Source organism: Myotis yumanensis, unplaced genomic scaffold, assembly GCF_028538775.1.
Source record: "Myotis yumanensis isolate MYYU_CA2020_CCGP unplaced genomic scaffold, mMyoYum1.0.hap1 SCAF_18, whole genome shotgun sequence".
NCBI lineage: Eukaryota > Metazoa > Chordata > Mammalia > Chiroptera > Vespertilionidae > Myotis > Myotis yumanensis.
This window is the reverse complement of record NW_027223769.1, coordinates 34,049,001-34,063,145: the sequence shown is the minus strand read 5'-3', so window position 1 is coordinate 34,063,145 and position 14,145 is coordinate 34,049,001. Positions and strand designations below refer to the sequence as shown.

At 56.8% G+C, this 14,145-nt stretch overlaps 1 protein-coding gene across 1 annotated transcript in view; it reads right to left on the bottom strand.

The window, feature by feature from the left end:
- Window positions 1–237: 237 nt before the first annotated feature.
- The window catches only part of CNGB1 (cyclic nucleotide gated channel subunit beta 1), a 49,485-nt gene continuing 35,577 nt past the window's right edge, over window positions 238–14,145 (bottom strand). Inside the window, exons 26-31 of the mRNA XM_070397789.1 lie at window positions 12,428–12,525; window positions 12,252–12,335; window positions 11,182–11,300; window positions 10,814–10,960; window positions 5,177–5,393; window positions 238–2,317 (exon numbers count right to left, since the gene is read on the bottom strand). Coding sequence (XP_070253890.1) covers window positions 2,081–2,317; window positions 5,177–5,393; window positions 10,814–10,960; window positions 11,182–11,300; window positions 12,252–12,335; window positions 12,428–12,525 — 902 coding nt within the window. The 3' untranslated portion in view covers window positions 238–2,080. The remainder of the gene's footprint in view (window positions 2,318–5,176; window positions 5,394–10,813; window positions 10,961–11,181; window positions 11,301–12,251; window positions 12,336–12,427; window positions 12,526–14,145) is intronic.

Genomic DNA, 14,145 nt, shown 5'->3' with positions numbered 1-14,145 from the left:
GAGCTGGGTATTTGGGGGGAGGGGTCTTACAATCCTAGGGCCCAGGGGGGGTGGTAAGGTATGCCACCGGGATGTCACTCAGCCACGGGACTGCAGGCGGAGGACGGCCCCCGAGGTGGCAGTGGACACGGGTCAGGGAGCCCGAGCCAGGCCATCGGCGGAGTTCTCCTCACAGAAGTGTCTGTCGTGCATGGCCAGTTTCCGAAACGAATCCACCAGCCAGGGACGTCGGTTGAACCACTTTTAATTAAAATGCACTGGAATGGGATGAAAGCCAGAGCGTGAAAGGCGGGGCTCCCATTTGCTAAGAAAACAGCTGAAACTATTCCAGGGAGCTGAGCGCATTTTGATAATGGAATTTTAAGCAGCTTCTTGGCTTTAATTTTATTTAAAATGTTTATGTAGTTAGAAAAAATAGCTTGCTATTCATTTCCTACCGGAATGCAGGAAACGCTGAGACGTTTTAAATTAGTCGAGACTCCACAGACATAAATATAGGTCCCGGTTCGGCGGCAGAATTAGTGTTTCTGAGTTGTCCCACCCACACCTGGGCGATCAGCCCCTCCAGTTCAATCTACCTAATATCCAAGTTCCGTGACATTGTCCAGTTTAATGAGATAGCTCAGTGAAATTAAGTCACTGTTAATCTCATCTCAAAATCAATTTTCTTTCCAGGACAGTTCTTGGGAACCTCAAAAATCTCTCGCTTTATATAATAAGCAGTATATATTCAAGGGTTGAGCTCTAAAAGAATAAGTACATTCATATTAAAAAAAATCCTCATAGCCCAGTTGACATGGCTCAGTGGTTGAGCTTCAACCTATGAACCAGGAGGTCACGGTTTGATTCCTGGTCAGGGCACATGCCCGGGTTGCGGGCTCGATCCCCAGTAGGGGGCATGCAGGAGGCAGCCAATCCATGATTCTCTCTCATCATTGATGTTTCTCTCTCCCTCTCTCTTACTCTCTGAAATCAATAAAAAATATATTACAAACAGACAAATCCTCATAAAATAGGATCTCACAGAGAGGGTGCCCTTGAAACATGTTGTCATCTGCTGAAAGGCCATACGCTTACTGTGTTGATGTATCTGAAGTACTTGCTCAAGATGAAAGCATTCTCTATGCTTGGACCTCTATTAGAATACATAATGCAAATAGGAGAATGATAAATGGGAATCATGATGAAGAAAAAGAATTAGCCCAAACCTCCAGACTTCTCCTATCTAGAAATAGTGTTTACCAGTGAAATGATGCCTGTGTGCGATTTTCGATTGAAGCGCTCTGTTTAACGGCATAAGATGGGAAATAATGCAAGTGTCAATGGTAGAGCAGTTCAATGTTACGCTATTTCCAGACACGGACTAGAGTGCAATTATAACAAAACAAGCACGCCCTGTATGTGCTGAAAGGGAAGACACTCCCAAATAAATCAAGTGAAAAGTAACAGTGGCTCACCCGGCCGGTGTGGCTCAGTGGTTGAGCGTTGACCTATGAACCAGGACGTCATGGTTCAATTCCCCATCAGGGCACATGCCCAGGTTGTGGGCTGGATCCCTAGCAGGGGGTGTGCAGAAGGCAGCCGATTGATGACTCTCTCTCATCATTGATGTTTCTTCCTCTCCCTTCCTCTCTGAAATCAATAAAAAATATATTTTAAAAAATTCATAAAATAAAAAAAGGACAGTAACAACTGCCCACCTTTCTGCTGGACGGTTCCTGTCCGTCCTTGGAACATGGAAGACAGATTCCTGAAGGGAAACCCCCAACATTCAAAACCTTGACCTCCAGCAAAGTGTCCCCTGGTGTTAAAGCCCCATTCTAGCCTCTGCCTATGAACTTGCAAATTAGAAATAAATATATTTGTCCTTGAAAATATTAGTCAAGGGAGGCAGGGTTCTCAGGTGACGGTGGGACTTAGGGACACTAGGAAAGTGGGTGATGTCAAGACCAGCCCGGGAGAAGCTGGTGTGGGAGCAGGAATGAGGGCCAGCCGTTAGCCGAGGGCCCCCCAGGCCACCACTGTGGACCAGCGTCTCGGTTGCTGGGCTGCTGGGCGGGGTGGGGTGGGGGTGGGCCCCTCACTCCGCCTCTTTCTTCTCCTCCGGGACCTCCACCGACAGGATCTGTTCGCCAGGGCCCAGGCCGGGGCTCACGCGGATCCGCACGGAATGCTCCTCCTGGGGACCAGCTGCCTCCTTCTCGGCGCCCCCTGGCGAGGCGGGTGGCTGAGAGCCTGGGGCAGGAGGTTCCTGGGGTGCAGGCTGGTCGGGGGCGGCGGAGCCCACCTCTCCCGCCGCGTCTTCCGAGCTCTTGACCTGGAATCCCGAAAGGGTGACTGGTGAGGCCGAGAATGTCCAAGGGATTTAGCTACCTCCCTGTTCCCCGCGTCGGACCCCACGGAAAAGGATGGCGAGCTCAGCAGGTGCAACTAGCGGGTGGGGGGCTGGGCGGAGCGGCGTCAGGGTTACTTATGGAGACGCTATAGTATGGGGGACGTTGACGGATTAAAATCTCTGGTTAGAAGGTCCTGGGGAGAGATTTTAGGTCTCTGTTGCGTCTCAGAGCTAAACCTCTCCCTGCCCACCCCGTTCCCAGGGCTGCGCGCTCCTCGGGGGATGAGAAAAACTAACCAGACGAGGAAAGGGCCGATGAGGGCTGGAGCAACTGTGGCCTGCCCCCCTTTCTGGAAGATCTCAAAGGCTGAGATCCACAGAGGCCCCTGGCATTAGGCTGGGCTCAGCCCCATGTCTGGGGACTCGGTGGGTTCCTCCAGCCTCCAGCCTGCAGGCCCCCCGAGGGTGCTGGCCATGGTCTGTGTATCATAGGGAATTGGTTGAAAACCCATGCTTTTGTGGGTACCCGTGGCCCCTCCTGGAGGGAGCAGACCCCAGACCAGGAGGCCCAGGGTCCCCAGATGTCCGAGTCCCGCTCGAAATGGTGCTGAGTTAAAGGGAGAGCAGTCATCATGCAGAATTAAAGGGACAGAGACCCCTGAAGTTGGCTCAAGCCACAAGGTATTGAAGGAAGGGGAGCAGGGGGTGGGGGACAAGATGCTCCTAGAACCCAAGGCGTCCTGGGGGACGTGTCCCTCCCTCTGTCCCATGTGTCTGCAGGCTTGTCACCCCTGTTCCTCCTCCCCTGCCCACGCTAAGCTCTGACAGGCACTCCCAAGGCAGGATGCCCAGATGGCGCCCCCTATGGGGCGTCCTGAAGCATCCTGCTTTGACCGGACCGGAAGAATCATGGGACAGTTGGTCCAGGGCTTCGCCATGTTCCAAATGCTTTCGTAAAAGGCATCCCGGTCTCCCGCTTCATCCCTGGTACCCCATGTGGCGACCCTGAGGAACCAGGGCCTCGGGAGGCTTGAGGAGCTATACCCGTCACAGCTGGCGGTGACAGGGCCGGGGCTTGGACCTGTGTCTTTGGACAGCTACGGAAGAGCCCCTTGCACTCTGCCCTGGTTCTGAATTGCAGGGGAAATGCCTTTGATTGGAACACACGTGCACATGTAATTCCCGTCTCTGAGCTGCCTCAGTGAAGAGCTAACATTAGGAGCCCTTTTCGGATCAAGCCCGTCACTGTCCTGAGGACACTCTGGGAGCGCCTGTCAGCTCAGCCGGCCCTAAAGACCCCAACCAGCCCGCGTGATGCCGCCCTTGGCAGGCGGCGAGCCAGACAGTCATGCCTGTGCTCAACCTGGGGCCAGTGGTGACTGCCTCTGGAGACCCAGGCATCACTCCTCAGATCGTGCTGTCCCCTGGCCTCTGACGGGTGCCGGACTCTGACGCCAGCCTGCACTGAGCCCGAGAGCACTGGCCTCCTCCGAATTGTCTCCCATGGCCTGCTGCCCCCGCCCCTGCCACCGAGCTCCTGCCTAAGCCCATCCCCCCATTTCCCGGCAGCCTCCCTACAGGACCGTAATAAGCAGCCATAATTAATGCAATCACTCTAATTGGCATTCTGGGCATTAGTCACAGAAAAAAACGGCCCAGAACTAATTTGAAAATTCCCTTTAGATTTATGGGGGTGGGAGCAGTCTGCACAGTGCCTGTCGCCTTTCCAAATCTTTTAAATTGCAAATCTTTTCGACAGACACAACATGAACTAGGAGAACATCACTTTTATCTGGAGAGGGAGGGACATTCGCTGCCCACACCAGGACTTCCCTTTGGGAAAGCCACTCTACCGCCTCAGTGTAGGGCGGGGCATGTGAGCCAGGCCTCGGTGGAGCGCCCCACTGAATGGCTCAGGAATTGACATGTGACCCAATTCTGTCCAATGACAGCGAGCCCTGGGATTTTTGCTGGAATTACTGGGGAAAGAGGTGCTTTCTTTCTGTTGGAGTTGCTACACCTTCTGTTGGGGCCAGCCCGGGAGTGGAGTCATCTCCCAGGAAAACAGAGATGATACACCTCGAGCTGTTGGCATCATCTGAGCTTTGGACTCAGCCTTGTGATAGGGGGACCTATAACCTGAATTCATCTGAAAAGTAACCATATTATTTTAAATCTCAGCACACATATGCTTATGTGAATAGGGGGTTATGTTTCTTATATGAGAATAGGGAATCAAGTTTTTCTTAAAGTTTCCTTTTCAAGGCCTGTGCAAAGCGATGGAGGAGGTGACTCAGCTGTGAATCCAGCAAGCAGAACCCATAAGCATGGTCAGGCCGACCCACCAGGAGTCAAAACATCATCTCATCAACATCATCTCATCAATGACTGAAGACAATAGCTGACGTCTGTGGACCCCCGGGGCTGTATGTAGCACCCTGGCCCCTTCCCCTTTATACCCCTGCCCCCTGCACCTGCTGGAAGGCAGGGTTTGATGCCTATAAGCGCCCTGTCTTTTTGGTGGGCTGGCCTTCCCAATAAACACCTAGTATGATTCAACCTGCCTTCCTTATTGGACACAGCGACAGGCAGCCCGAGCCCACCCGGGCGTTTCCCGGTAACACTTGCCCGGACTTTTTAATTACTCCACCCCATAAACTCCGTTTTCTCAAGTGAATATGAGCTCGCACTGTCCCGTGCAGCCAAAGGAGCCCTGCGGACAGGAAGGAGGGAAAGCACCCCCTAGGATGGATGGTGGGTCCCCTCGCGGAGGTCCCCGGCCTTCCTTCTGCCTGGCACAGAGGTGACGCGGGTCGGTGGCCGGGTTCCCGGCCACATTACCTGTTCCAGCAGCTGCTGCTGCTTGGCAGCCGCCTCCAGCGCAGCCAGCTCTTTGAGCCGAGCCCTGAGGTGGGCCAGCTGGCCGCCTTTCGCCCCCCTGGCGCCCATCTTTCCCGCTGCGGCCAGGGCGGCATTGAAGAGCTTGGGGGTGCCGGCACGCGGAGGAAGGATGAGCACGCTCTTCTCCTTGGGCTTGCTGTTACTCTTCAGCATGCGCCTGCAAGAGAGCAGCGTCCGCTCATGTCCCCAGCACACAGCACAGCGTCCACTCATGTCCCCAGCACACAGCACAGCGTCCGCTCATGTCCCCAGCGCACAGCACAGCGTCCGCTCATGTCCCCAGCACACAGCACAGCGTCCGCTCATGTCCCCAGCGCACAGCACAGCGTCCGCTCATGTCCCCAGCGCACAGCACAGCGTCCGCTCATGTCCCCCGCACACAGCACAGCGTCCACTCATGTCCCCAGCGCACAGCACAGCGTCCGCTCATGTCCCCAGCGCACAGCACAGCGTCCGCTCATGTCCCCAGCGCACAGCACAGCGTCCGCTCCTGTCCCCAGCGCACAGCACAGCGTCCGCTCATGTCCCCCGCACACAGCACAGCGTCCACTCATGTCCCCAGCGCACAGCACAGCGTCCGCTCATGTCCCCAGCGCACAGCACAGCGTCCGCTCATGTCCCCAGCGCACAGCACAGCGTCCGCTCATGTCCCCAGCACAGTATTCACTCATGTCCCCAGCATGCAGCATCCACTCATGTCATCAGCACACAGCGTCCGCTCATGTCCCCAGCACACTCAGGGACAGAGGATAAGTTCGCTTGTATAGTGTCCTTCGAGTTGGACTTGTATGGTGGTGGTTGTTTGGCAAGCCATTTTTTTTTTAAATATATTTTTTTATTGATTTCAGAGAGGATGGGGGAGAGAGAGAGAGAAACATCAATGATGAGAGAGGATCATTGATCGGCTGCCTCCTGCACACCCCCTACTGGGGATCGAGCCCGCAACCCAGGCATGTGCCCTGACCAGGAATCGAACCGTGACCTCCTGGTTCATAGGTCAATGCTCAACCACTGAGCCACACCGGCCGGGCTGGCAAACCATTTCTGAGTGTATTTTCTGAGCCAAGCACAGCGCTAAGGGCTTCGTGCATAGCACCTCACTGAACGATCAGAACAACAGAGGTGGGTCTTATTGTCTCCACCTTATAGAGGAGGAAACGGAGGCTCAGAGAGGTTGAGCAACTTCCCTGAGGTCACACAGGAAATAACGAAGGTACTTCAGTGTATGGAATCAGAAATAAGAGGCCCAGATGGAAAAGGACCCAAAGCTTTTTGCTTCTCTTTCTCTGGCTTCATGGTCACGTCACCACCAGCACCAGCACCACCCCAGCCCTTACTGAGCGTCTGTACGTGTCAGGCCCTGTGCTCAGTCCTCTACAGGCGCTCTTGGGTGGCTCTGCAGTCCCCCTTCCTGCCTCTGTCTGTGTGATCCCCGCCCCTTGAGGGGAGTGGGACATCCCACCTACTTTCAATCACTAGAACACAGCGAGGGTGAACAACTGTCACATTTATGAACACGTCACACAGGATCATGATCTCTGTCTTGCAAGGACAAGCCTTGCTGGCTTTGATGAAGTCAGCGCCCATGTTGCCGGAAGTGAGGGGACAAGACCCTGAGGGCAGCCACCAGTCCTACAACCACAAGCACTGAATTCAGCCAACAACCACGTGACGTGGAAGCAGATCCTTCCCCACTTGAACTTGAGAGGAAACCCAGCTCTGGCAACACCTTGATTACAGCCCTGAAGTGGGCCCATTCCAGGCATCCCCAGACTTCTGACCCATAGAAACTCCAAGATAATAAATACGTGTGGCTTCAGGCTATTGCGTCTGCGGTAAGACTGTTAGGCAGCAGTGATAACTGACAACGCACTCTGCCATTTAAGTCTCCCAGGAGTCCTCCGGTAGGTCCTGTTATTTCCCCTCATTTCAAACGAGGACATGGAAGTTCAGAGAGGGCGAGTAACTTCCCCAAGGTCACACAGCTGGGAAGTGGCCGAGCTGGAATTCAAACCCACACCCCTGACCCCAGCATGCCAGACCTTAATGATCGCAGCAACTTCATGGGCATGCTCTTCTTGGATGCTGACAGCACGCCTGTGACACGGGAAGGGCTGGGATTACTGTGCCTATGAGAGCTGGGGAAACTGAGGCCCAGAAGCAGGGGAGGGGGGAGCTGACGTGCCCAAGGTTGCTAGGAAGTGGCCGAGACAGAATAACAACCCAGATTAAATGCGGCATGTCACCCGGCTTCCCTAAACGAGGAGAGACTTTTCCATCTAACGGAGCCGCCGCCTCTCATGAGGAATTCTTCACGCTGCACATTTATGACGAGCGGCTTGGCTCAGGAACAAATGCATTTCGCCTATAATCGAGCAGAGCCGAGACTGCTAATTGGCCCGTTCATTCCTCGGGCTTCCAGCAAAACGTGTTTGTTTACAAAGGAGGCCCTGGCTGGCTGCTTCTCTAACCAGAGGCAATGGATTGGAATTGTGCGTATCGATATTAATTGCCCAAGACGTGCATGTGCTAGCTGGGGCTGCCCCCGGAGAACACCACGTGATCCTTCATCGAGGCCTCTTCCATGCCTGGCACCAGCATCCGTGTTATTTGAGTCTGTAATTCCGCGCACACGCGTCTGCAGGAAGGCTCGGTGGGACACAGGCGACACGAAGGAGCTGTCCACTATAATTGATCAAGCATTGAGCCCTGAAGGAGGGGGCATGCATGACACCTTTTGGCCCCCTTTCTTAGAGGGGCCAAGTCCAAGAGCTGAGAGCATCACTTATTTGGGGCCACGGGTCTCCCATAAAGTGGGGAGCTCAGACAGAACCGCACATGTGGCTTTCACCAACTCAGACAGACACCCCCAGGCCCTGTGGTTCTCAGACCCCATCTCTCTCTCTCTTTAAATTGATTTCGGAGAGGAAGGGAGAGGCAGAGAGAGATGGAAACATAAATGATGAGAAGGAATCATGGGTCGGCTGCCTCCTGCACACCCCACACTGGGGGTCAAGCCAGAAACCCAGGCATGTGCCCTGACCGGGAATCAAACCGCGATCTCCTGGTTCATAGGTCAACACTCAACCACTGAGCCACACCAGCCGGGCGATCTCGTCTCTCTTTCGATGGGCAGCACTCCTACGTGGCCCCCTACCTCTCTCCTCAAACTTGTCCAGAATCAGCCCTTCCTCCTTCCTCTGGCTGCCCCCACGCCCACCCCCTGTCCCGCAGGCAGGTCAGGAGCCAGGCCTCTGCAGGATCTGGCTGATTTGGCAAAGCTTCACCTAACCTGGCCGGTGGGATGGATGCCACTTGAGCCTGGCTTTCCTGCAGGGGGAGGAAGGGAGGGGGAGCCCGGGGGCCAGTTCTCAGACATAAACAGTCCGTTCCTATTACCTGGGTAAATTCCACGAATCCCTGCAAACACGGAATCAGTGACTCCCGAACCGTCGCCGCTGGGGGGATCGGGATGAAGGCTCTGTGTGCCTTTCAACACAACATCTTCATCAGCCAATCGATACATAACCTGCCTCGGGTGTGCTTCTGCTTAAAGACATCTCATTTACCCTATTGCCGACCCATTCACAACGAGCCCAGGACCGGCAGCTCCAAACCTCGAGGCATTTCCCAGCCTTTTTAAGTAGCGAGGTCACCAAAAAACTTCACGGAAGCGTAAAAACCGGGCAGACCACCCAAAAAGACACTTGAGTACAGTAGGAGCTGGAAGGAGAGGGCGGAGCGCCGCTTGCTCCGGCTCAGCTTGGAACACGCGCTCTGGGCGGCTCAGATGTTCCCCTGCTCCCCCGTGCCTGCCAACACCATGCACACCCCTGAGTGTGGGTCTGGGATGTAAATGAATGTTAGCGAGGAGGCGAATCGCAAATACAGGATCTGAGAATAGTGAGTGTTGACCACACTTCCCGGCCCTCGGGAGAGGAGGGGAAGTGGGGGATTTGGTGGGGAAAGTTCAGGTTCACCGGCCTTTGGAAGGGCCCAGTGGCTTCCCCACCCCCACCCCCCATCGTGGGCGGAGCCATCACCAGGCTTCACCTACAGGCCCTCCCCAGTCTCAGCCCCTCGCTCCTCCATCCCCATAGCCAGCTGTGCTCCTTTCCTTGCTGGTCTGCACACACACACACCGAGCCTGAGCCTCCGTGGGCCTTTGCACATGCTGTTCCCTCTGCCTGGCATGCTGTTCCCTGCGGGCAGCGCCCCAGCTCACGCCTTTCCTCTCTGCAGGTCTCCGTGGACATGCCACCTGCTCAGAACGGCCTTTCCTTGCCGACTTGTCCCAGTAGCTCCCTCCGTCAGCATGTCCCCTCCCGTGGCTTTGTGTTTCCGCAGAGCCCTTGTCCCAGGTGACACATCACCTAATCATTCACTTCTCCGTTGTCGGTCCCCCACCCCCGAAGAGGATGCCGGCTTTGTTTGGTCCCGGCTGTGTCCTCAGGGCTTCCAATTACATCCTCAATAAATGACTGTGCTGCATGAACAGATGTTGGAGACTCAGTTCCTTTAACCAGGACCACGCTCTGTGCGTGGTGTTATTTCAAAGAATGAAGGGGAAAAGGAGAATATGCAATAAATGGCAAGGGAGGGCAGACACCAGATATGTGCATTAGAAAGTATCCAATGGGAAAATTATAGAGGGAATTGAACGGATAAAGAGGGACCATCATTATTCACCTTCTTACTGAGCCCTCCCACAGGCCGGGCACCCTGTTGGAGACGCACACAGTGGTGGAGTTATAGTTACCATTCATTTATAGGGGAGAAGACCGAGACCAGAGAGGTTAAGACACTTTCCCAAGGTCACACAGCCCATACCACACCTGAAGGAGATCTGAGCTCTATCAGCCCCCTGACGCCGACTGGGGTCCCCTACCAGACCATGTGGCCTCCGTCACGCAATTAAAACCCCGATCTTTTAAAAGCAAAAATACGCTTTCCTAAGAAATCACCTGCTCCCTGACAATCCCCGATACAGGTGCACAGGTTCTCACTGCAGCCCTGTTCCTACTACAAGATCCCAGAAACGGCCCGAATGGCCACGCACAGGAGCGCTTTGCCGCTGCCCACGGGGGTGAGCGCGCTGTCTGTGGACCCACAGGGGCTGTGCAGCAGGGTTGGCGCCGTGTGCAAAAGAGCAACGTGCAGAGAGAACCCACAGTGAGCCACTCTCCGCGCAAGGCAGAAACAGAGCTCAGAACCCATTCTCGGACCTGCCTGTATTTGCCAAAGGAAACACAGACGGTCCTACAGCGATGGAAGAGGAAGTCTTAGTCCTTCAGGACCGCACACGAAAGCATCCATGCACTTTTATTTTTTTTGAGAGAGTGGAAGGGAGAGGGAGAGACAGAGAGAAACATCTACAAGAGAGAGACACCTCCATCGGTCATCTCCTGCATGAGCCCCACCCCACCCAGGGCCAGGGATCGAGCCTGCAATGCGGTACGTGCCCATGACCAGAACCGAATCCGGGACCCTTCAGTCCGAGGGCTGACGCTCCATCCACTGAGCCAAACCAGCCAGGGCTCTGTGGACTTTGTCAGTTAAAAAAAGAAAGGAAAGTACCTGGCCTTCTTCCGGAGCAACTTCTGAGACTCGGGATAATGCACCAGAATTTCATTCAGGTCCTTCTTGTCCAGAATGAAGAGGTTGGTGAAGCCGTGGGCCACCACGTTGGCCGTGCGCCGATTCCCGCCTCCGACCGCCAGCAGGCTGGGGTGAGGGAGGAGGGGGTGAGGCCCTTCGGGGCTGCGGTTCTACTCACCCTACAGTCTTCCTCTCCACCCATGTGTCCGCCCCATGCCAGTGAGAGCGTGTCACCTGCATATGTCGGCAGGTGCCAGGGCAGCATCCACAGCGGCTCCCTCTGACCCCCAGGGCCCTGAGGATGAGGCCCACCCAGGGCCCCCCCCCCCCACCCGCCCCCTTCTAACCTTATTTCTCCGAATACGGATCCAGCTCTCAGTGTCACCAGCACAGACTTCCCGTCAGGGCCGCCCAAGACCTGCACCTGCCCCGCCTGGATGATGTACATCTCGCGCCCTATCTCCCCCTGAAACCGAGAAGGGGAACGTCCCTCTGTCATTGTCAAAAGCGACCACAGACACAGCAGGACTGGGCCGGTGGCACGACCTGGTGTGTGTTGTGGGGCCTCGGCCTCTCCATCTGTGGATTGGGGAGAATGACCCCCCCCTCGGCCTGCCTCAGTGACAGGGGGGTGGTGGGGAGTCAGGGGGTGATGGAAAATGCTAGCTGTCATGGGGCAGCTGTGACGGTGCTCTACACATTCCCGTTATGCGTCCCGATGAGGGCCTGGGCCATGGACAGCCTCGCGGTGCCTCAGACAATAAACTGATAGCTGCCCGGCCGCGGTGGCTTAGTGGTTGCACATGGACCTATGAACCAGGAGGTCACGGTTCGAGTCCCTGTCAGGCCACATGCCTGGTTTGTGGGCTTGATCCCTAGTGAGGGGCGTGCAGGAGGCAGCCGATCAATGATTCTTTCTCATCATTGATGTTTCTATTTCTTTCTCTCCTTCTCCCTTCCTCTCTGAAATCAATTTAAAAAAAAAATTTTTTTAAAAACCTTTAAAAAAAGGTTAGGTGGAAAAACCCACAAACAGCCATGCAAGGGTATCATGTGCAGCCTTGCCCTGCCCCACCTCTACACCCGCCCCCTTTCCCCCATCGCAAGACCAAGATCCTGGCAACAGTTCCATCCACAGCTATGGCCCTGCCCCTCTTCAGGCTCCTCACGTCCCTTTTCTGTAAAGTGGGGCTCCTCGTCCTGGCCCCCACGATCCCATGTCCAGGGAGCAAAGCCTGAGTTCGGTGTCTGGAGCCGGACAAAGCCTCCTGTGCCACGGAACCAGGAGCCCTGCGGCCGGCTGACCAGCGCACAGAGCTATGGCCACTCTTCCCATCCCTGCCAATCCCACCCTCCCTGGGCCCTCACAGCCGGGGTCGGGGGGGTAAATCCCAGCCGTTGCCGCCTTGGCCCTCACCTTCTTGCACACGTAGTCATTGGGCAGGTAGACGACAGAGCGCAGCCGCTTGAGCATGTCGAAGATCATCTGCCGGTCACAGCCCTGCATGGGGAGCAGCCAGGAGCCCAGTTAGAGGAAGGCGGGGACTCGGGCCTCCCAGAGCCCCGAGGTGTGGGCGGTGGGGGGGCGGGTACCTGGAAGAGCGCCACTTTGCTGACGATGTCATAGTTCACATCGATGGCCAGGTCCAGCCGCATCTTGTCTGGAAGCTGCACCATCAGCTCCGACTCATCTGCAAACGAGACCCTGGCGACAGTCAGAGGCTCAGCCAGGCTCCTCCCCACCTCGTGGGCCTAGTCCACACTGCACTTGGCCTGTCCACACTGCACCTCGCCCTGTCCACACTGCACCTGGCCCGTCCACACTGCACCTGGCCCTGTCCACACTGCACCCAGCCCCATCCACACTGCACCTGGCCCCATCCACACTGCACCTCGCCCTGTCCACACTGCACCTGGCCCATCCACACTGCACCTGGCCCCATCCACACTGCACCTGGCCCCATCCACACTGCACCTGGCCCGTCCACACTGTACCTGGCCCATCCACACTGCACCCAGCCCCATCCACACTGCACCCGGCCCCATTCACACTGTACCCGGCCCGTCCACACTGCACCTGGCCCTGTCCACACTGCACCTCGCCCTGTCCACACTGCACCTGGCCCCGTCCACACTGCACCCGGCCCCATTCACACTGTACCCGGCCCGTCCACACTGCACCCGGCCCGTCCACACTGCACCTGGCCCTGTCCACACTGCACCTGGCCCCGTCCACACTGCACCCGGCCCCGTTCACACTGTACCCGGCCCCATCCACACTGCACCCGGCCCCATCCACACTGCACCCGGCCCCATTCACACTGTACCCGGCCCGTCCACACTGCACCTGGCCCTGTCCACACTGCACCTGGCCCTGTCCACACTGCACCTCGCCCTGTCCACACTGCACCTGGCCCCGTCCACACTGCACCCGGCCCGTCCACACTGCACCTGGCCCCGTCCACACTGCACCTGGCCCCGTCCACACTGCACCCGGCCCCATTCACACTGTACCCGGCCCCATCCACACTGCACCCGGCCCCATTCACACTGTACCCGGCCCGTCCACACTGCACCTGGCCCTGTCCACACTGCACCTGGCCCGTCCACACTGCACCTGGCCCATCCACACTGTACCTGGCCCCATCCACACTGCACCTGGCCCGTCTACACTGCACCCAGCCCCATCCACACTGCACCCAGCCCCATCCACACTGCACCTGGCCCCATCCACACTGTACCTGGCCCATCCACACTGCACCTGGCCCTGTCCACACTGCACCTGGCCCGTCCACACTGCACCTGGCCCCGTCCACACTGCACCTGGCCCGTCCACACTGCACCTGGCCCCATCCACACTACCTGGCCCATCCACACTGCACCTGGCCCTGTCCACACTGCACCTGGCCCCATCCACACTGTACCTGGCCCATCCACACTGCACCTGGCCCTGTCCACACTGCACCTGGCCCCGTCCACACTGCACCTGGCCCCATCCACACTGCACCCGGCCCCATCCACACTGCACCTGGCCCGTCCACACTGCACCTGGCCCCATCCACACTGTACCTGGCCCATCCACACTGCACCTGGCCCCGTCCACACTGCACCTGGCCCCGTCCACACTGTACCTGGCCCATCCACACTGCACCTGGCCCTGTCCACACTGCACCTGGCCCGTCCACACTGCACCTGGCCCCGTCCACACTGCACCTGGCCCATCCACACTGCACCCGGCCCCGTCTACACTGCACCTGGCCCCATCTACACTGCACCTGGCCCTATCCACACTGCACCCAGCCCTATCCACA